The 22,988-nt window shown below is 39.2% G+C and overlaps 1 protein-coding gene across 1 annotated transcript in view; it reads left to right on the top strand.

Moving 5' to 3' along the window:
- Window positions 1–22,988, top strand: part of CCDC57 (coiled-coil domain containing 57) — a 47,894-nt gene that overhangs the window by 15,821 nt on the left and 9,085 nt on the right. Inside the window, 11 exon segments of the mRNA XM_064467429.1 lie at window positions 752–882; window positions 2,315–2,515; window positions 4,027–4,189; window positions 5,313–5,450; window positions 8,714–8,794; window positions 8,796–8,901; window positions 10,757–10,857; window positions 14,662–14,890; window positions 15,530–15,666; window positions 21,838–21,960; window positions 22,312–22,534. Of these exon segments, the coding sequence (XP_064323499.1) occupies window positions 752–882; window positions 2,315–2,515; window positions 4,027–4,189; window positions 5,313–5,450; window positions 8,714–8,794; window positions 8,796–8,901; window positions 10,757–10,857; window positions 14,662–14,890; window positions 15,530–15,666; window positions 21,838–21,960; window positions 22,312–22,534 (1,633 nt within the window).

The raw sequence follows: 22,988 nt of genomic DNA, 5'->3' as shown, positions 1-22,988 counted from the left end.
CAATATAACTCTGATAGTACTTCAGAATAAACATTTAATATTTGTAATTTTCAGACTTGAGTGCTTGATTAGATAGCTCTAATACTGTTTCAGCTTGCATCTGCATCTGCATGTTATACCTCTCTGAGTCTCTTGTGCTAGATGCTATTATATGTTTTTCTTCTTTACAAAATGGATTGTCTATATTGAGTTATGTATTTTTATATGTATATATACTTATATATGTATATATATTATTTACACCTGAATTGGTGGTGGAAGTGTTAAGCAAGGGAAGGAGAGTTCATCTGCAGTCATTTCTCCCATGTGAGGCCAGCTGCAGGGGAAGCCAAGAAGCCACTGAATAAAAAACTGTGTAAAAGGAACTTTAGGCAGAGGTAGGAAGGGGTAGTATGGAGGATTAATGCTAATGTAGGTAATAGGTGTAGGAAGAGGATACAAAATGGATATTTAGCAGTAATACAGGAGTAGAAATCTAAATAACAGCAGAGGTTGTAGCTTATAGGGAAGGGGTTTGAAAGTGCTTTGTTGATCTGATGCTTACACCATGCAAAATATTGCTTACAAATTAAAAAACCAAACAAACAAAAGAACCAACCCAAAAAAAAACCCATGCCACAACTTTCTGTACTGTTTTGTTTCTGGACATGATGCTAATACTTCAACTGTACAACAGCTCTGGACCTCTTAAAAATTAGGTTATATCAGGCTCTCATTGGAATTCTTAAGTCTTATTCTCCTCCTTTGTAAGGTGAAGCTGCAGACGAGAGAACTGGAGGCCCTCAGAGAGACTGGAATGCAAACACCAGAATCACTGCAAACAACGGAAGTGTTTGATTTGAGACTGGAGGAAGAAAAGCAGTTCAGCAATTTTGTTGCTATGTAAGATGCTTGGTATTGTACAATTTTGATTATGATCAAAATAAACTGCTTTTCACAGACTCTGCAACTCCACAACACTTTCAACTTACTCTTCTTCACATACTCTTATTTTACCAATAGCTTAGAATGGTGTACATGAATTAATTGATCTAGTAATACATATTACAACAGAAAGGGGTAACCCTTTGTATGAAATATTTGCTAAGTTGCATGGATTCTAGTTGATTCTGCTACATTATTTCTGGATGTAATCTGTCTCACTTTAAAAATAAAATTTTATCGTAGAAGTTTTAGTGGTTCAATGGTACCTTCTACTTCTACTGCAAAAAGGAGTACCTCTTCCAAGCAGTAAATATAATGAAAAAACTTAGTTCATCCTACTTCTAGTGTGTGCAGCTAGTCTTGGTGTCTCATATTTCACATGCTTGATTTGAATCCAATAAGTCCAGTTGGGTCCAGTCACAACTTTATACTTTCTCAAGCAGCCACAGAGAGATTGTGTATATAGTGACAGAAGTTACCTCGTGCAAACCAGAGTATTACTGGGGGTTTTGTCTTTTATGTTTTACTCATCACTAGTTCAAACTTAAGAAATAAGACTTACTCATAGTTCAATTTCAGTTCTCCTGTCTTGCTTTAATCCTTTATATCCAAAATTTTTGATATATTTTGAAAATTTATATGCAGGTCACTTTCAGAGGGTAAGGACATTATACAGCAATTATTTGCATGTCTCCTTTTTTATTTACTGTTAGATCTGAGTTTTCTATAGCTGCTATTTGGTGGTCTTTTCTCCTAATAACTCACTTCTGTCTTATTTTAAACCTGGTGTCTATTTTTGTGTGAGTGCATGGTCAGGAAATTAATCTGTGAATGAAAACTGAATATTCAAGGAAGCATTTTCGCTCCGTGGATTCCTACAGTCTCTTATTTGGGCCACCTGATCATAGCTGTCTTTCAGTTGTTCAATTACTGTGAAGAATATTTTCAGTACGATAAAAGAGTATGTTGAATGGAGTAGTTCACCTGTTAAAATAGCTTCTCTTTGAGTCGTCTTAAAAAAAAAACCCACAATTTTTAGGATCATCCTTATCCCATAATTAGGTGAAATACTGTTGTTCTTTGTGCTAATCACAAACTTATAGTTCTGTGATAAATTGGAGTTAAACTCTCTGTAGTGGTATAAGAATGATTCAGCACTGGTCCTCAGTCCCAACTAAACAGGCATTCTTAGTTTGGAAAAACAACTGCAAAAGACCTCCCTGCAACCTGTTCCGCTGACAAGCAGATATTGATTTCTGTTTCCACTGCTTCTGACAATGATTCTTTGAATTTGATCAAACCAAATTCTTAAGAAAGTAAATCAACAGTACTGAAAAATAATGTGCTTGCATTGCTTGAAACCTTACTTTTTTCTCTCCGCATCTTCTAGGCATGAAGAACTAGCTCATGCTGCCAAGGAAGAGGATGGAATGCCAGCTTCAGCGAAAGAGGCCCAAGTCAAACAATTTAAAAAGTTGAAGCAGCAGATTAGAGAACTGCAGACGAGGCATAAAAGTCTGGAAATTGAGCTATGCAGAAGAGAATGGAGTCACAGTGCTTGTTTAAGAGAAAAAGATGCTCTTATTAAAACGTGAGTGACTTGATTTATCTTTTCGTAAGCTGTGGTGAAAGAAATTCAGAACATCATACTTATCAGTTTTGTGCCCAACATATTTATGTGAAAATCTCACAGTAATTCATGGCTAAACACCTGGAGTATTGTGTCCAGTTCTGGTCCCCATAATTGAAAAAAGACACAGACAGACTGGAGAGGGCCACAAAGATGATCAAAGGGCTGGAGATCCTACCCTGTGAAGAAAGACTAAAGGAGTTGGGTCTTTTCTCCCTGGAGAAAGCTCAGGTGGACCTCATTATGGTTTTCTAGTACCTAGAGGGCAGCTACAGAGAGGATGGAGACACTCTCTTCACAAGGAGCCATGTGGAGAAGACAAGGGGCCATGGGTACAAGGTGCACTGGGAAAGGTTTCATCTCAATGTAAAAAAGATTATTTTTTTTTTACAGTGAGAAAAATCAATCGCTGGAACAACTGCCTCAGGGACATGGTAGAGTCCCCATCACTAGAGGTTTTCAAGACATAATTGGACAACTATAGAATTGCTTAGGTGGCCTGCGGTTTGTGTGTCTGGAAATGCATGGCTTACAGTACGCATTTGGCTCATGAAAGCCCTCTGAGGTTCTGACTAAAGAAAAACAAGTCCTTGAACAGTTTTAAATCAAAGATTGCATCACATGTTTTATTGTCTTAAGCAAGTATATATTAACATGAGAGGGGGGGTTGTTCTTGTATGTAGACTTAAAGAAGAAATTGTAGCACTAAAAAGAGGCCAAGATTCTCATCTGACTGAGATTTCTAAGGAGTCTGCCTCTAAAGAATTCCAAATTCAGTCAATGCATAGACAGGAAGATAAGTCAGGGGCACAGGTGGCCAAATCCCAGAAAGATGCAGAATGATAGAGAAGACTAAGACTTTGTCTGAGGTGACATTTACAATCAGTCTTAAGAGTGCCCTGAAGTCTTGACAGCTTTGTGTTTTAAAAGCTCAGCCATATAACAACTGAACCTGTCTTGAAAGCCCTTAAATTCTCAATAGGAGGTTTGCCTCATTTTGTGCACCCCCTATCTCTTCTCTTTCCATAGTATGTTTTCAATGTATGTATATGCAGCAGCCTTTGAGCTTAGGAATTTTACCATGACAATCCAACAACTTTAATTTCTAGCACTTTTTAATCTCATTTCTGTTATTAGCAAATGGGAAACACGCTGTGGATGGTATTGCTGAGAGCAGTATTGGTGCTGAAGGGCAGTTTATGCCGCTTGAGCTGAGGTGACCTCCAAAGCTGATTCTAAATACCCATACAGATGGATCCTAGGAGACTGCTGAGCTCCAAGCAATTAAAATGACTCTGTCCAGGAAGATACTTAGAGTGGAATGGAATGAAATACATAATTTGGAAAATAAAATAAGAAAAAAGATGAGGACAGCAAGCAAGACTGACATTTAAAAAAACAAATCAAACCAAAACAAAATATCCTCTGTATTTATCCTGCTGAAATCAACAGCTTTACTCCGTGTATCGTAGGTATAAACAACAACTGTCTCTAGCAGCTGAGCGAGAATGGATTCTGGAACAGAGTAAAATGCAGTCGGAACTGAACTGGCAGCAGCTCTGTGAGAATGCTGAAAGCAATCAGTATCAGAAATCAGAAAATCTAACACAAAGCCGGTCTTCAGCAAGAGAGCAGGTGAGAATTTCAAATTAACGTTCAGGAACCATCTGTTGCATAGAGAGCTATAGAATTTTTCCATCATGGTGTTTCTTGGGGGAGGCATGACTTCAGTGTTCTTTCAGAAATCTGTAAAACAGTAATTCTGTACTGTGCACAGCAGTTCATCAAATATATTTGATCAGAGACCAGATTCATTTTCATGGGCAATCTCTAATAGCGGCCTTTTCTCCCTTGTAATGAAGTCAAGTCAGCTTGAGAGATGCCACTGCTTTTCTCTTGGCATCGTAGCAGAAGAAGAAAGATCCTGCTTAGTTACAGCAGCCCCGGACCAAAAAGAGTTTCAGATCACAATACAGCTTGAATTTTATCAAGGGAACAATATTAGTCCTGGAAAACTCAGAGTATTTTTGTATGGAAAGAAAAATCCTATTTTGTGAAGTGTACAAGCTTCTGTTTCTGAAAAAATAAATACAAATTTATTGTTTAGGGACTATTACACGATGGGCTAGCAATAATTCTCAATGACCAGTTGCCTAGTAAACTCATGGGTACAGAGGAGACACTTTTTTATGAAGTTTAGAATGCAGGATTTATTCTGGTGTTTTATTTTACCATTGTCTTCCCAAAATGATTCATAGACATCAATAGGTGTAGCACAGGAACACATCTGAGAGGTGAATCAGCGTTGTCCATTTCACATACAGAAGATGAGACAATGAAGCCAAATTATTTTTCTGTGAAGGTGTTTTTTTGACAGAGCCAAAGGGATATGCTTTAAGTCCCTGTCCTGTGATGTAAAAATATCTTTTTCTTTTCTTTCCTTCTTTTTTCTTTTCTTTTCTTTTCTTTTCTTTTCTTTTCTTTTCTTTTCTTTTCTTTTCTTTTCTTTTCTTTTCTTTTCTTTTCTTTTCTTTTCTTTTCTTTTCTTTTCTTTTCTTTTCTTTTCTTTTCTTTTCTTTTCTTTTCTTTTCTTTTCTTTTCTTTTCTTTTCTTTTCTTTTCTTTTCTTTTCTTTTCTTTTCTTTTCTTTTCTTTTCTTTTCTTTTCTTTTCTTTTCTTTTCTTTTCTTTTCTATCTTTACACCCTTTGTCCTTGAGATACCAACATCCTTTGCTTTCCCTCCCTCCCCTCCCTCCTAGGTTGAAGATGATCTACAGAAAACAGACCAGAGGTTGCATGAAGTGAAGTCTGTTCTTTCTGCTTTGACTGCTGGAAGAGAACAACAAGTCGTACAAACATCATTTAATCAGGGTATTTTACCTGAAGGGGAGAAACAGGTTAGACAACACTTGATATCTTGACTTGGATGAATTAATTCTGAGATGACAACTTTATGGGTTTTGTTTCCACTGGACTTCTTGTAAGCAGTTCATCTGTTTCATATGTTTAATACAAAATATAGACATATCTAGCCTGGAATACACATAGATTGGGTGTCACAGGCTTCATTATGGCTCTGATCTGTAACTCACTGACAAAAGGAGCAAGCTGGGTGTAGAAACTTGGTCCAAAGCAGGGCCATGTGCTGAACCATCATGGCACATCAGAATGGGAAGAGTTAATTTCTGGAATGTTCCTGAGGCTCTGTGTTAGTTGCAATCAAGGGTAGATTTTAAAGCTATAAAGTTAAAATTTGAAGGCAGTGCTTCAAAAATACTAATTTGCCAGCTGCTTAAGATAATGACTTTTGTTTTGAGATCACAAACTAGTTTTTCTTTCATTGCTACTTATTAAAATACATATATTAAAAAAGCCATTCAAAATTGCAGACGTAATGCTGGTTTGAAGTGATGCTGGAGGATAGTGCATTATGAGTAGAAAATCGTCGTCGGTAAAAGAATGAAAGAGTGTGCTGCAGTGCACCCTACTGGGCAGCAGCAAGTGCTCAACAGTGAGCAGTTAAGAGTATGCCTTTTCAATCTCCCTTACCCCTCCCCTAACCTTAACAGTCTTGGAGAGATTGTACAAACACAATAGAGATGATCCTCATTTTCTGCATACCCTGTACTGTTAGGGCAGAAAGAGCCACAGGAGGAAGAGGCTGTAGGACAGCAGTTGCCTTTACGACAGGGAAACTTAATTTGAAGGCCATTAACATTCCAGATCACATGTTCAGATCACACTCACAGAACAGACTTATGACTGGGGAAATAAGGGGATGGAAGGAAGTGGGGAACGATGGAGAAGACAGAAAAGGTGTAGTATTTGAGGCTGTGCAAGGCATAAATGTTGAGATTGAGGTATTTTGCTGACACATGTTCGACGTGCAGAGCCTCATGGACTGCCTTTCCCTCTCAAGAGGTGGAAATGCTGCTTTGCAACAATATAAGGTTAGGGTTGAATACACAGCAACATTTTCTGGGCTCACAAACATTAATTAGCGGCATTCGATCCAAATATTCCAAACACATTAGACAGCATTTTTCTTTTCAAAAACATCTGGTCTGGACAGTCTGCAAATTAGGATTCATTTAGTGGCCGTAGGAGTGTATATTCCACAACTGCAGGGCTTTCTAATACTTCTGTACCACATAGTGTCTGCATTTCTTAAATGACTGATGACAAATGTTTCCATCCGAAGCTAGAGATGATTTACAGGGTAGGATCTAAATTCTGCCTTCTCTGTTGGATGAAGCCACAGTTATAATACACCACTACCAGTCTAATGTAACTTCTTTAAAAATATTGGCAGTCACACGTTCAATGAAGAAACAGCAGAAGTAAATAATGTCGGGACCCTAATATCCTGATCATTATATCCCATTGGTCCTACTATAGAATTTTTTCCTGAAGATTGTACTGGAATTTCAAGTCACCAGGAAATGTGTTTTCCAATCAATGTCTGTGTGTTTGGGGTTTTTGTGTCACATCTGTTTTTCCTTTTTCTTCCCTCCCCCAAAGTTGCAAATGTGGAAATTGAGGAGGCATGTGAGAGGAAGCATTTCCATATTTGTCCTTTTTGCTGTGTTTTTACTAAACATATGTTGCTGACTATCGTCACAAATTGGATCCTAGAGCTAGTAACCTTTGGTGGAACAGAGTAAAGCCGTTCTTAAAGTTTATCATCTAGAACATTTCACATTCTTGTCCTGATTAGGCCATCACTTTACTCATACAGGACTAGAAACATTCATAGAATCACAGAATGGTTTGGGTTGAAGGGACCTTTAGAGGTCTCTAGTCCAATCTCCCTGCCATGAGCAGGGACATCTTCAACCAGATCAGGTCGCTCAGAGCCCCATCCAGCCTGACCCTGAATGTTTCCAGGGATGGGGCATCGACCACCTCTCTGGGCAAACCTGGGCCAGGGTTTCACCACCCTCATCATAAAAAATTTCTTCCTTATATCAGTCTAAATCTGCCTCTTTTAGTTTAAAACCATTACCCCTTGTCCTATCGCAACAGGTCCTGCCAAAAAGTTTGACCCTGTCTTTCTTGTAGGCCTCCTTTAAACACTGAAAGGTCACAATAAGGTCTCCCCACAGACTCCTCTTCTCCAGGCTGAACAATGCCAACTCTCTCAGCCTGTCCTCACCGCAGAGGTGCCCCAGCCCTTGGATCATTTTTGTGGCCTCCTCTGGACCTGCTCCAACAGGTCCGTGTTTTCCTGTGCCTAGCTTTCCAAACTAGATCTCTGAGATAATCTTCAAGGCTGTGTGCAGCCCATGAAGAAAACACTGAGCAATTCCCCTTCAAAAATTTAAGAAATAGAATGATTCTGGGACATATTACTCTATAAGCAAGCTGCTCATATTTTACTAATATAAATTCGGTTTTTTACAGTAGTTAAAGCAGCTTTGGCAACCAGGATTTTGTCAGCCTCTTCAGTTCTGGAAGCCTGTAAGAATGAAATTTGCTCATCAATTCATACTGCCACCAAGCATAATTCCAGAAGTCAGGCTTCAAGGCCTTTGTGAAGGCAGAGCTTCAATCACTATCTGACAAATGTTCCTTTTACATTGTTCACTGTTAGCTTATCTGTAACTAATGTGCAAAAGGAAGACATTGCTACTTATTTTAGAATTGAAGTGCTTCGTAGTTTTCTAGATGTTGTCCATTGTCCAGGTTGTATAGATGTAAGCCCTACACTCCTTCCCCTTTTCCAGTTTAGCAAAGGATGTCCAGCCTCTTTACATTCCTGTGAACAAATGATTTCCGATGATGCTTTCAAGAATTTGGCAGGTCAGAAAGGGGACTGCTGTTGAGCCAGTAAGTTCTTCAAGGAGCTGGGTTACCCGTGCATGGAGTAGAGAGAGATAGCACCCTTCAAATAACAACAGTGATAAGACAGAGCCACTTCTGTGACCATCCTCCTCCCCATCTGTACCTCCTCCCCCATCTCAGGTTCTCATCATAGCACTTTTTTTCCCTGGCAAATCCCCAGAATAGCCAGATCTCTCCTCTTTTCTTCCTATGGTACTTTTCTCCCAAGTTAGTTCATGGATTGAAAGTATTAGGATCTCTGTGTGTGGTGTTGTGGAGAGAACATGTGTTGCTCATTAATGAAGGGTTGTTACTAGGTTGTACTTTTATTTTACAGATATTTCACTATGATGATAAAAGTTCTCTGAGCAAAGATATTCCTGCCTTGGAAATAAAAAAGCTGCAGGAGCAGAATGCCCAACCTTCGGGCTGCTATTGCACAAATGAGGAAAGAAATGGAGAGTCTCGATGAGCAGATGTTGTCCTCTCTTCCCCTGACAGAAAACAGACAGCCTGCAGAGCAAGGTGACAAGTCTTGCCACAGAGCTCTAAGTTCAGTGTAGTCTTGCCACAGAGCTCTAAGTTCAGTTAAGGAAGTGTAGTGGTCATAGGCATGACCTATGAGGGCTACCTGACCCACGGGTGTGTAAAAGATCCTGACCATGGGCTTCTCAGGATTCAACACTAAACAAGCACACAGAGGTCTGAGATTCTGAGAGTTTCTTTACTACAAATTACTACAAAGCTATTATTAGTAAAAACATATATATACACACACAATAAGTCACTACAAAATTACCACTGGGAAAGCAAATGTATGTATACATTGCAAGAGTAAAGCAAATATATGTATATTGCAAGTTATTGCAGAATTCCTACTAGTGAAGCAAGCAAATAGAATGATAGAATCACAGAATGGTTTGGGTTGGAAGGGACCTTTAAAGATCACCTAGTCCAACCTCCCCCACAGTGAGCAAGGGCATCTTTCATTAGATCAAATTGCTCAAAGCTCCGTCCAACCTGACCTTGAACACTTCCAATGATGGGGCATCCACAGCTTTCCTGGGCAACCTGTTGCAAAATGTAGATACATTTGGTTTGGAAATAAAAACAGGCAAGGTATAACTTTTTCATGGACATCTTTTACTTCTGTGGAATAAGTAGCCCTGTGTTAGCACCTTTTAACAGTTATATAAGAGCAGGTAGATAGCTGTTTTATACATCTCTGTGCCTCATCCATGTAAACATTTTATTTCTAATTGCTTCAATCTATTCCAGAGCCACCATGCATTGGTTTCTGTATTTCAGAAAAAATAAGATGGGTTTGATGAAAGGTATTTTGTTGTACCAACTGTTTTGCTGTTGTTATGCTTCTCTGTTTTAATTTTGCAGTGAGACTGGATCTGTGTGTTACCGGTTTGCAGAATTAGTTTTAAACTGTTGTTTCTACTGTAGTGTAAAATCACAAGCTAATTAAGTGTGCAGGCATTTTTAATAAATATAAGCATATTCTAGCTTTATTAATGATACATTAATAACCAATTAAAGCAGAACCTCTGTTAACTTTAAATAAATTCAAGCATAGGTTTTTGTCAGGGGCAGCTGAAGTTAATCCACTGTTTTTTGGACATGTTGTAGCCCAAACTGTAAAAGATTTACTGCTGCTAGAGATTAGCAGTGTCCAAGAGAAGCTATAACCTTTGTCAGCTGCTAAATGTAAGTTTTCAGAAATGTATTATCTGTTTTCTTTATAGCTGAAATACTTTATTCAACTAAAATAATCTTTCTTATATCCCTTTTTAAAATGTATGGAGATTATATTCAATCACTAAAAGAGATGATAATGTTAAATCTGAAATTTTTAAGACAATGGGAGAGCAACTTGGAGCGGCGCTTCTGGTTTCCAGAAAGTCATCTGTTCTTCCTCCTGACTTGTCCATATACACCAGTATGTTCAGACTCATATTTTTACTGGAACTAAAAAAAGAATTTCTCAGGATTAACTTCCATTTATTGGTGACTTTTTTCAACTGTGATTGAAAGAAGCTATTGTGTCTTAGTTATTCTTGTTATACTCAGTACTGCCAGTTTCCCAAGAATGATTAAATAATGCACTATTGGAAGAAATAAAAACTCCTCTGTGCTCCTTACCCACAAATTGACCTTTCTAATGTGTCACCTCTTGTTGCTTCTGTATTTTGTAGCTGACTGTGTATTGTGAGACTGTACTATTTTTCATATTTCTTCCACTCTGTTTACAATATATCTCCTGAAGTGGTATACATGGATATTAATGACAGAAAGTTCTGAAGCAGCTGTTGCTACGAAAGCCTAAACTCTGTAAATACATATACATTCATACTATACTCTTCTCTTTTAGGTTCATTGCACAGAAACAAAATTTCAACTGGAACCACTTTGGGCAATATCGAAGTCAGCTCGGCTAACTTGGATTGTATAGTAAACCCAGACATAGGAAAGGTATGAAGAGGTTTAAGCTACCTAAAGTATTTGTAGGCACATGAGTGTGTAACTAAAACATAGCGTATTATTTTTATTTGAGTAAGTATTAAAAACTGAAGCACAATACACTTATTTGGTCAGTTAGTAATGAGTGTAACTTAGATGAGAGCCAGCAATGACTTTTTCAGCCAAAGTTATGCTCGTTCTTTGTAGGGAACAAATTTTGACTAGTCATTCCCTGGCAGAAGTCACTCCTGGCCTTTCAAGCCCTTCTTGATATTTTTTTTTCCACTTGCAAATTCTTAAACTACTGTGCATTGCCCCTTTGAGTTTTCCATTGTAAATCTGTATTTTAGCCTTTTGATATGCCTTGTAGTAAGGTGAACAGAATTGAAACTGTAGATACTGTGTCACTACTGGACTCTGATGAGAAGGTCCTGTGAGGTAGGGGGTTGGAGGCGGACATGCGAATGGATTGCATGCTTGCTTACGCGGGTGGGTGGCTTTTCCTGGGAGAACCTCGTAACCACCAGCTCGCAGGGCCTGCCAGCTCACCCGCCCCTGGGCCCCACCGGCAGGACATTCGGCCGCGGTGGGCTCCTGTGTGTGCCCTGTAGGCCGCTGGGGAGTGACTCGGTATGGCCAGGAGAAGGAACTGAGCGCCAGCATCGGTTTGGAGCTCTCACCACCCACAAAGGAAAAACTCACTGGCTCTGGGAGCATATTTACTCAGGTCTAGGGTTTACAGATGTTATTCCCATTGTGTTATTTTCAAGGGCAGGAACAATATCAGCATTAAAGTGTGACAGAGGCATCTCTCAGAAAAATAATACAGGAATTGAAAACTGGGGCAAATATACTGTGTAGGAGCAAGTCACTCTATGTCCTCCCTTTCCGGCCTCCCAGCGATTTCATGGTGTTGTAAACGAGTCTGAAGTATGATAGGTTAAAATACAATTAAAATATAAGGGTTTTCTAATTTTCAAGTAATCTGTAAAATCTACCAATATCTGTTTCATGCTTTAATCTTTCTGTTAAGACTCATCAGCAACCATCTAAGCTCAAGAAAATGGAAATAATAGCTAAGTAATAAATAAGGGTGAGAGGTGCTGATTAGATTAAAAGCTAAGAGCTTTAAGAAGTGAAACAGTATCAATGTTGAAATAAAACTTTGGAGCCTTGGGAACCTTGTGTGAAAACATGCACAGCCCACCAGGCACAGATGATGTTTAATCTTAGTTGTATCTTTTTGCTGAATACAGGAGATTTGTTTGTTCCTGCTGTCAAATTATATTTAGGAAATCATTGTGTGCCAGTATAGACAGCACAGATCTATTTCTAATCTTCACCCACTTCCAGAATTAGGTGAAAACTGAATTTTGTACCAACTAGTTTTTCTGTTGGAGAAAATGTTTTACAAGCTACTGTCCAAGAGGCATTCTCATTTTCTTTGTATTTCTTTAAGTGGGGATAGAGCCTTAAAAGAAGAGAGTGGCTTTGCCTTGGAGACAGTAAGATAGGAATTGAACATTCTCTGTGCCAAAAATTAATCCTTTGCTTCATGATGCTAAACTGTAACTGAATGCTCAGGGCTGGATGCAAGAACAAGAACATTTTTCAGGCAGTGATGTGCACCTTCAGTGTCAAATGCTGAATTACTTGTGCTTTATATGTATAGGCACGTAGTAGATAGCAGATGTGCGGGCCAAAACTTGACGTGAACAAAATGCTGGAATTGTAGTTAATGCCATCTTCACTGATGTTGAACTATCATTTCCTGTCTACTTCTCCTGTCTGCTTTATTTTTTCTTCCTTAGTGTATAACGAGCCTTCTCAGGCATAGACTCACAGCTAGAAACAGTCCTGAGAATATCTTACAAACAATGGGCAAAACTTCTTTAGAATTCCTTACTGGATTTCAGAAGTGCTTATCATTTAACATTCTTCTACACTGTCTCTGTGCTTCTTACACTTAATAATTGCATGCTAAGGATGTACTTAAGGCCATGATGAATTACTGGCAAAATTATTTCGACCTCGGGGAGTTTAGAATCTGTTGAGCAATAAGGGTAACTAAACATGGAGGGGCAGATGTGAAGTCAATACAGAGAGCTATAGCAATAGTTTTCTCTTTTTTCCCATTTAATATAATAGAGGTTCTGGGACCATAATCTCAAAATTATAGACTCCAGAGCTAAAATGTGTCTAAAGAAAAAGAAGAAAGTTTGTTGTGGAAACTAGTGAAATAGGCATGCAGACTTTTTGCGTGTATGTATATTTTTCTTCTTTTCTCTTTGTATCAGCTCTGAGGAAAGTTTTTCCTCCCACCTAGTGTTTTAGTACCCATCTTTTCCATGTTTTCTCTCTTTTGTATTGTAGTTTTACTCTGGGCATGGATCTAAAGGTAAAAAGATTTCTGAGTTCCACTCCTAACTCTACAGCTTACAATCTGTAACCTGAAAAAAGTCTTCTGTGTAATGCTGTTGAACCTTTTTATGAAAAAGCTCAGGAACCAATAGAAGTTTAAGCAAATAGTATTCCTGCCCCAGCCATGTGATGTGCTTTTGCCTCTTAGCACAGTGAAGGGTATGACAGTGTGTGACAACCAGTGGTACCATAACTGGTCATTGCCTTGACCTCTCTTTGTGTTAAGCATCAATGTGTTAACGTTGCTGTTCATATGATGAGGTTAGAATGTAATAACTTGTGGCTGCTTATATTAATTGCTTTGATATAAATTGCTATAGGTACACGAAAGTGGTGTTCCTTTTTTCTTTCGCTTTGGTGTCCTTCTTATTTTTAGATTCCAGTCCTGCCCTAATTTCTCCACCTTTCTCCCCCGTACTGTTTGTGGACCTGTATGCTTTCCGTGTATGTTCTCAAGGGCCTCCTCTTTTATGGTAAAACTATCCAAAGAAATAAGAGAATGAGAGTCACATGACACACTAAGGCAATGGTGGTTGACTTTTCTGTTAGTGTGGATAACACCTGTGTGATGTGTAATCCTTGAATTGCAGCATTCAGGGTGATTTAGCTGAAAACTGGGATTGCACAAGTACAGTGTAGTACACTTCTAACTAGTTTATATATAGAAGAACAAACATATAGATGAGCAAGAGTTTTGTAGAATGATTTTAAGGTATGTGACATATTTAGGTACTTGTGGCAATGTGAGTATTTAAAAAGTCTATAGGGAGATGATTTATTCAGTGAATGATGAGTATTTCAATGGATATTGAAAAGTCTCCTCTGTAGTAAGGGGGCTGAAAGAGGACAGTATATAGCTCTTGAAAAACAAAGATGTGATCTTTTGGGTAAACACTTTATCAGAATGTGTATGTGTAAGTGGACTCAATTAGGTTTGCAGAGACAAAACTGATTGTAGAATCTTTACTTTTCACTCTGCAGCCTTTCTCTTTGAAACAATGTTTTAAGACATATCTACTCCGTACATGTGTCTGCACAAGATGATTACACAAAGAAGGGTTTGTTGTAGCTTGCTGTCTGCTCTAAAGTGGTTTTTTCCACTTAAAATTAAGTATTCTCTAGTTTACAGTTATGTGGTGTTTATCCCATGTGTATTATTTTACACTTAAAGTTAACAATATTTGTGGGAACGTGCCAGGCTGTTACTGTGATTTGCTCCACAGTTTAATTTGCCCTATATTGCTAATAAAATCTTGAAAAAGGACCCTCAAAAATGTGCTGTAGACTTCAACATTACACTTTTTCTTCAATGGGCTTCTAATGCATGTTTGTACAAATCTCTAAACCTGCAGACCACACTTTCTAACTACTAATTATAGGCACTGTTTTTTTCAGGGGCAAAAACCCAAAGTTGTTGAAGAAAAGATGGTAGATCTTGGACAACAGTTACGTGTTGTAGATTCTGGTGTTGGTCGTCAGTATGGTGTCAGCTGTACTCTACAAGGAATGCAAAATAAACTGAAGGAAGCAGCAAGAAAAATCTCAGTTTTGAGCCAAGAGAAGCAGCAGCTGATGGAAATGGGAAACAGACTTAGGGCGGAACTCGGAGTGGTAGTAAAGGAAGGTAAATGTACTCTACAGAAGAGTGCTAGCTTTTATATTTAGAATAAAACCTGGGAATCATTTCACCCTTTGAGCTGGAGAGAGCTAGGGAAACAAAGTGCTTGACCTGACTGATTCTTGATCTTCATAGTTTGTGTGAGACTGCGGTGCTAATTGTTGCAAGTAAGGTTATCCTGTGGTGGGAGGTGCTAACACAGAACAGTGGGAGTCTGTAGGCAGTGACTTTTTGTTGATGAACATCTTAGATGAAGGACTCCCTGGTGCTTAGATGTCAGTGTGGGAACTGGAAGTTGAACTAAGAGTCCTTTTAAGAGCAGAAAAGAGGTAGTTTGTCTCTTGGAATAAAAAATAATGCTTTAAGAAAGTGGAAGAGAAAGCAGAATAAGCTTACTATAGAGTAAACTTGAATCAAGGGTATATATAATGTAAGAAGATCTCACTGTGGACATTGAAGTTCCAAGCAACAACTGCTCTGGCAATGAAGCAACGGTAAAACACACAAGGCCCGTTTCCACATAGCATGAGAAGGCCTTGTGTTCTGTGGTTCATTTAGACCCACTATAAACACTTGCTGGGAATGTACTTTGATGACAAAACAACAACGGAGAATGCCTCCCTCAGTATTTTCTCTCCTTTATAGGACTTTGGCATCCTGATAGCTTTAAGCGCTGCACAGTTTGTATTGCCTCTGGTAGTCTTTTTCCAAAAGAACTTGTCAAAAGAACACAGTGTCAGCTATCAGCTTTAAAGCATCTACAGCACAGGCTTGCAACACAGGTAATGATACGCTTGCTGAAGTCTAGTGATAATGAGCAGTTAAGCCAGTTCTAATTCCATTAATATAACTTTCCTTAAAATTCTGCATTTGATTGTCTTTTACTGACTCTAGCTCAAATCTTCCTTTGGTACCTTGGAAGTTTTCATAGAATCATAGAATATCCTGAGCTGGGAGGGACCCATGAGGATCTTCAAGTCCTGACTCCACACAGGGCAACTTAGAATTTAAGCCCTGTATCTAAGAGCATTGTCCAAATGCTTCTTGAACACCAACAGGCTTGGGGCCATGACCACTCCCTGGGGAGCCAGTGCTTGACCACCCTCTCAGGGAAGAACTTCCTCCTAATATCCAATCTGAACTTCCCCTGATGCAGCTTTATGCCATTCCCCCACATCCTATCACCAGACACCAGAAAGAAGAGATCAGCATCTCCCTCTCTGCTCCCCCTTGTGAGGAAGTTGTAGACATCAGTAAGGGCGTCCCTCAGTCTCCTCTTTTCTAAGCTGAATAAGCCAGGTATCCTCAGCTGCCCCTCATAAGGCTTGCCCTCTAGTCCTTTCACCGTCTTTGTTGCCCTCCTTTGGACACATTCTAGTATTTCTGTACCCTTCTCATATTGTGGAGCCCAAAACTGCACACAGTACTCAAGCTGAGGCCACACAAACGCTGAGTATAGTGGGACCGTCACTTCTTTCAGCTGGTTAGCTAAACTGTGCCTAATGCACCCAGGACACGCTTTTGGCTGCTGGAGCACATTGGTGACTCAGACTGAGCTTGCCATCAACCAAAACCCCCACATCTCTTCCTGCAGGGCTGCACTCCAGCCCTTTGTCCCCCAGTCTATACCGGACATCCAGGATTACACTGACCCAGGTGCAGAATCCAGAATTTGCTTTTGTTAAATTTCATATGGCTGGTGATCGCCAAGTGCTCCAACCTATCAAGATCTCTCTGTAAGGTCTCTCTACCTTCAAGGGAATCAACGAATCCTCCTAATTTAGTATCATTGGCAAACTAACTTTGTGTGCACTCAACTCCTGTCCGGGTCATTGACAAAAACTGGTCCTAAAATTGAGCCCTGGGGAACGCCATTAGTGACTGGCCGCCAGCCAGATGTTACCCCATTTATCTGAAGCATTATCTTTGGGACTTCAAAATTAACTTCTTTAAACATGGTTTTCATCCAATGAATTTCAGAAATAGTTGTGTTAATGCAACATAAATGCAATCCTGAATTACAGGTGTGAGTTTCATAAAGCTTAGTTTTAAATAAGTAAGATTGGCCATTGGAAGGATTTGCAGTCTGTTCTAAGATAAACTTGAAAATGATTAATCAGTGAGCATATTTCCAAATATCCACAGCGGTGAGATTTTAAAGCACCCATGTCCAAATTATTGTAACAGCACATGTTCCACATACGAATGCAGGATACGTAATTAACCTGTCTCTTATCTTTTGTAATTAAAATACAACTTTTAATAGTTAAATTGCAGCTTTCATCAGAGAGACAAATGGATAAATCCTGGCTCACCTAGGAGTTAGAGGCAGACCTCCCATGACTTTGATAGTCAGGATTTCACTATGTACTTTGCTTAATTGATCAGCAGATTTGTTCCTGTGAGGATTGAGTCAGAGCAGCTGATTGTCATTGTAGTTTTGAGGGCAGTAAACAATGTTCTTTCAGAAAGGGTGAGGTTGTTGCTCTGAGGTATAAAACTCCAGTAGAATTATTAACCAAATTCAGTTGGGAAAATACTTCCTCTGCAACCCTCTCTGGGCAACTTTTTCCTGTGTTTGATCACCTTCCCAATAAAGACGACTGGGGTTTGAGGTTTTTTTCCCCCCTTAGGCTTAAGTGGAGCGTCCTGTGCTTCAGTTTCTGCCCATTGCCCCTTATTCTTCCATTGTATACCACTGAGGAGAGTCTGGCTCAGTCATCTTTACCTCCTCCCACCATCCCCACCAGGTGCTTGCACATGTTGAAAAGATCACTCCTGACCTGTCTATTCTGGAGGCTAAAAAAGGCCAGCTTCCCCAACCTCTCCTTGTATGTCAGCTGCTTCAATTCATTGATCATCGTTGTGACTGTTTGCTGGACTTGCTCCAGTATGTCAATGTCTTTCTTGTACTGGGGAGCCCAAAAGTGGACAGAGTACTCTAAATGTGGTTGCACCAGTGCTTGGTAGAGGGAAATAATCACCTCCCTTGACCTTCTGGCAGTGCTTTTCCTGATGCAGCCCAGGGTGCTGTTGGCCAAAGGCCTCGGGAACACGTTGCTGCCTCCTGTTCAACTTGTAGTCCACCAGGTTTTCTGTTTCTTTTCTGCTGAGCTTCTTTCCAAGCAGTCAGCCTCCAGCCTATTACATTGAAATTGCAACCTCCTCTGTCCCTGGGGAAAAATCAACTGAATTAAAGCTGATCTCCTCTGGAGGATCCTGTTTATTTTTATTTCTCTCTTTTTTCATTCTTATTTGTCTCAACTGAAATCAAGAACAGATTGAGAGCTTTTTTGCAGATTACTAAGGGTCATCCAGGAACATGTAGGAGATTGAAGTTTAGTGTTTCTCTTTCTACATACTAAGATCTCTGTGATAATATGAAACTACACAGGAGATAATCTGATCATGTTGTCAGATTGCACTAAGAAATCACAACTGCCAGTCATTTACTTTAAAACGTTACCATCTGAACACATTCTAAAAGCATCTTAAATGGTTTTACATCTAGATACATTCTAAAAACATAAAACAGAATAACCATGTATTAATTTTGAGTGTGCCATCCATGGTTTTTTGAGGCTGAAGTTATCACTATTTTCTTCAGATGCTACCTGCCTGGCCTAGATGTATTACAAAGTATATGAATGTCTGGCCAGACAGTTTGAATGACAAAGGTGAGTTTCTTAAAAGAGCCAGTGAAAAAGAGCCATTAGAAAAAATTCTAACAAATGTTTGATTTTTCTTACAGTTAAGAATGGTGTGAAAGAAAAAAAAAACATGCCTCTGTAGTTGCTTAGAATAAGTGCTACAAATTAGGTAAATGAAGGTTAAGTGACTCAGCTGGTACTAATTTAACCAGTTGTATGTCTGGGGATGACACACTTTCAATTTGCAATTTAGTTCTGCCAAAAATAGATTTTTTTTCCCCCCCTGTAAAACAGCACTGCAGATTAGCCATGTAATTATACCCATGAGGGATGTTAGCTGGACTAATTACAAAAAATTCTGGGCCAGCAGATTTAAGAAAACAGCGTAAAAAGTTGAAGTGCAAATATCTAGCAATTAAATTTGAGAACAAGTGTTCACAGGGTCAAGTTCAGTGTTCTGCTATCAGGTCTTTAGGCAGATGGTTTTCCAGCTTCTGCACAAGATTGCTGTTCTCTTGGATAAAGAATAGTAGTAAAAGCAGGAGATGCTTGTTTGGAGGGCTCAAACGTTTGAATATGAAAGGAAAAGGCTCTCCAAGCATCCAAAGCATGCAGCAGTATTTCAGCCTGGAAAGGCATATATTTGGGGAAGAAAATGGGTACAAGTTTCTTGGCTGAGGTGAATCTATCAGATTGAACCTATGGCAACATTTTGCAATATGTTCTAAGGGAACCTGGCAGGGAAGAACTCTTGTGTTCGGACGTCCTATCACAGATGCTTGAATTTCTCTTAGCTTCTTCCTAGCAGATGATGTCCAGCAGGAGGGGCACTTATGTTTGGTAGAGAAAGGTTGCCTGAAGTCCAAAAGGCTATGCTGTTAGAGTCAATTAGAACCAAATTTGAATAGATTGCTTGAGTCAAAATAAGCCCCTGTTCTTCTTTACTGCCCATTAGTCAATGAAGAAGTTTTAAAGGTTGTAGTGTGAGCAAACATTATAAACCATCCATCAGACAGGGATAAACTGAGAATGCCAGCTGGTGTACCTTTACCAATCGAGACTTATTCTTCCTTAGATATAGCGGATAGTCTAAGAAAACAGAAATTGAGAACTGTAACAGGTCAGTCAAGTAAGTGCAATGTGAGCTGGAGAATTTGGTATATTTTACCAAATTTATCTAATCAAGTTGTTTTGACATCAGAAGTATTAGTTGGGGCATCAAAAATACTAGTTAGGGCATACCATAGTGAAAGCCACCTGGGTTCCAAGACTTGGAAGGCTCAAATTATTCGAGCTCTGTGACAACAGGTCTGGGAATGCAGCACTGTTTTGCAACTCCTCATTGACAGTCTGAGGACCTGATAAAGAGCTGTCACAGCAGCACTGTCACAAGAAGTATTATCATCTTGTTGTAGTGAGGAAGGTCCTCAGAGGAAAGAATTGGGGAACATTAAATAAACAGCCTCACTGGCATATCAATGATACATCTTATGGGACAGTGGTATGGGCTCCTCTGGAGCATGAGACCTTAAGCTTCTTGTAAAACTCCAAGGTGAAAAGGTCAACTCTAGTCCTAGATGGGAGCCCTGAGCGTATAATTCTGATCTCCCTCTTGTGGGGTTTCAGAAGGAAATAGGTGAGGCAGCTGTTAAAGTGTGCAGGAAGCCTGGAAAGTGGTCTGCCAACAGGTGAACTTACTGTGGAATGCCTCAGCTTGCTTGTGGATCTATCATTTGTTCAGGATGCTTGTGAACATCTTATTAACTTAAAGTCACAAGCTTGGCATCCTTTGTTCACTTAAACTTTCAGTTCAGAGAACTGTTTCTTAATCCCTTAAACACTGACACCAGGAATAATTTTTACAAAGGACATTAGGGTCCAGCGAAGCAGTTGAGTAGACCTTTTGTAGCCTGCTTCTTTCATCTGTGCATTGCTTGGATCAAGGTCTGAAAAGGATTAGCTAAATGCTTATACTAAACATATGCAAAAGCCATTTCCAGCTCTGGGCAAAATTGCCACAATTCAAACCCACATTTTTATATTTTTTTTCTTCTCCAGCTCTTTAATTTTTCTTTCACAACTCATCTTAGAACCTAGCTGACAAATTGAGACCAATGAATATTCATTGCCCATCCATCCCAGTCTTCCCTTGCCTTATTTTTAATGAGCTAGGTACTGTGGTTGCTATTTTTCTAACATCTCATGTCTCCCGTGTTCTTTTTAAAATCATTAAAGATTGTTCTTGCTTCTGTAAGAATAAACAGATTTTTAAAATGCAGTGTGTCCGTGGCTCTTGGAGAGGTAGCATTTGACTGTGAGTTTCCAGATGGTGTGCTAAGCTCCAGGAGTAGTAGTCCAACCTCTTCAGCTCATGGGTTGCTTGGAGGTCATGGTTGCAGTGGCTATCATTGAGAATCTTCCCAGCTCTGGAACCTTGGGGATCATCTCTGTTACTGCTGGAATTTGTCCAGATTAGAAAGAAGGATAGCCCTTCTTATATTCAAGCTGTTCATCTTCAGTAGTCTCATTCCAGGCTGCTCCTTGCCCAGAACATACCTGCTGAGGCTTCAGCTCCTGCACTGAAGCTGAGCTCCAGGTTGAGATTCTAAATACTCCTATTCTAGTTTGGGTGGTTTTCTTGTAGGTAATGACCCTCACTAGCCAGGCTACATTTGCTCTTGTGTTCAAGATCATCACCCTTACCAAAAAGTGAGAGAATTTATTACTAACATATCTATAGGAATTTCAGTGTCAGTTACTTTATATGACGGGCTCATGTTTTGATTCCTTAGTCTTAAAGATGTAGCAAACCACTTTGTCATTTATTTTTGTCTCCCTTGACAGGGCTGAAGCAGTTTGCTTTTCATCAAATCTCACTTAAATTGCTACATGTTGAAAGCTGGTGAAACTTTGTAGGGCAATTAGGTTTTTTTAGTTGCTGACAAATTACCTTTCCATAGCTGCTTTATTTAATTGGGGTTTTTTAGGACTTCTCTGGGAGGTTTTCCTTCTGAAATTTAATCATGGGAAAAGACAAAAGTGAAGAATTACCCTGCCAATATAAACTTGAGTAACAAGCAGGATGACAGTAACAGCAGCGAGAAATGTAGATTTTGAACAGACTTAGTAAGAGGTTTATTAGGAGGGTAGTTTGGCCCTGTTGATCTGAAGGGAACATAGTTTTATTTAATATTATTTGTAACTGATTATTTTAAGTCTAGGAGTGTAACAGCAAACTGAGCTATAAATGTATTATTTTTAGAGACCATGAGTTATTTGTGTTAATGTAATATTTCATATTAGGAGCTGTGGTATGCAAAGCAACAGCATCCCTCAAGGACCTCTTCTCTATTTGCCTGTCCTAGCTTAAAGAAAGAAGAAGCTGCAAGCAGCTGTGGGGAAGAAACAGAATTGCCATCCACTGAGGTACAGTGCAGTTTTATCATCAGCGTAATTTGCCTTCAGCTGGATTTTTCAATTGCAGTTGCTCAGCCGTCATCTCCTGGAAGGCTTAAAAATACATTTATTTTTTTAAGTTTTGCATTGTCCCTGTACAAAATAGTATTTGTTAATGCTTAATAAACTAGGGTTTCTCAATCATTTTCGTGATGTTGTAATTAATCTTCCTGTACAACCTTTCAGAATGAAAAATAATAATTTTCTTTTGTCTTGCCTCTTGCTGAAACCTATCTTTCCAAGACCAAGATGCCACTGTGAGATTTAACCAATTTTCAGATGTCTTTGATGTGAAAAGTACGTATCTCTGAATTTGAACAGGTTCAGCTAGATTTCTCTATTGAAAATCATGGTCCAGTGCAACAAAAGGCAGATGCATCCTCAAAGATCATTCAAAGTCAGCCACTCAGGCAGAATCCTGGTCAAGCCCAGCAGGTCCAGCTTTCCTCATCTAGAGCACATCATTTCTGCCAAGGTATTTGGCAAAATTTAGAAATGGGATCAAGCCCTTCTGTTCTCAGTCCTCAAAAGAACACTGACCAAGGTAAGCATGCTTTGTAAAGTAGTCACAGTATTTGACTCTCTAGAAGAGTGGAAGTACAGTAGTGGATTCTGCCACCTTCCACTAAATTTTTTACATGACTGCCGCTCTTGTTACAGCCCTGTAATCAGAATCTGAAGATCTAATGTGTTACTTGAAAGGAATTTTACTGTTGCCAGCAGAAGTAAGAATTAAGAGGAATGCCTATATAGACCTCTGGTTTTAATGCCATTTTTGCAAATTCTTCTCCCCTTTTATTAAATACTCCTGGAAAATGCACATACCCTTCTGTTTTGACATAGGCTAAACCTTATCTGGGTTAGATATGAAAGAGTCTGTCTGAGAATTGCACACTTCACGTGTTGCCAAGTGGCTGTTAGATCAAATTGTAGTTTGGCAAATCCTTGCTTAATCATTATTTTTGTGACAGGTTAATAGCTACAATACTGCTTAGTAT

Source organism: Phalacrocorax carbo, chromosome 16 (assembly GCF_963921805.1).
Source record: "Phalacrocorax carbo chromosome 16, bPhaCar2.1, whole genome shotgun sequence".
NCBI classification, from domain to species: domain Eukaryota; kingdom Metazoa; phylum Chordata; class Aves; order Suliformes; family Phalacrocoracidae; genus Phalacrocorax; species Phalacrocorax carbo.
Note: the sequence above shows the minus strand (reverse complement) of the source record. Positions and strands in the feature narration are given on the sequence as shown.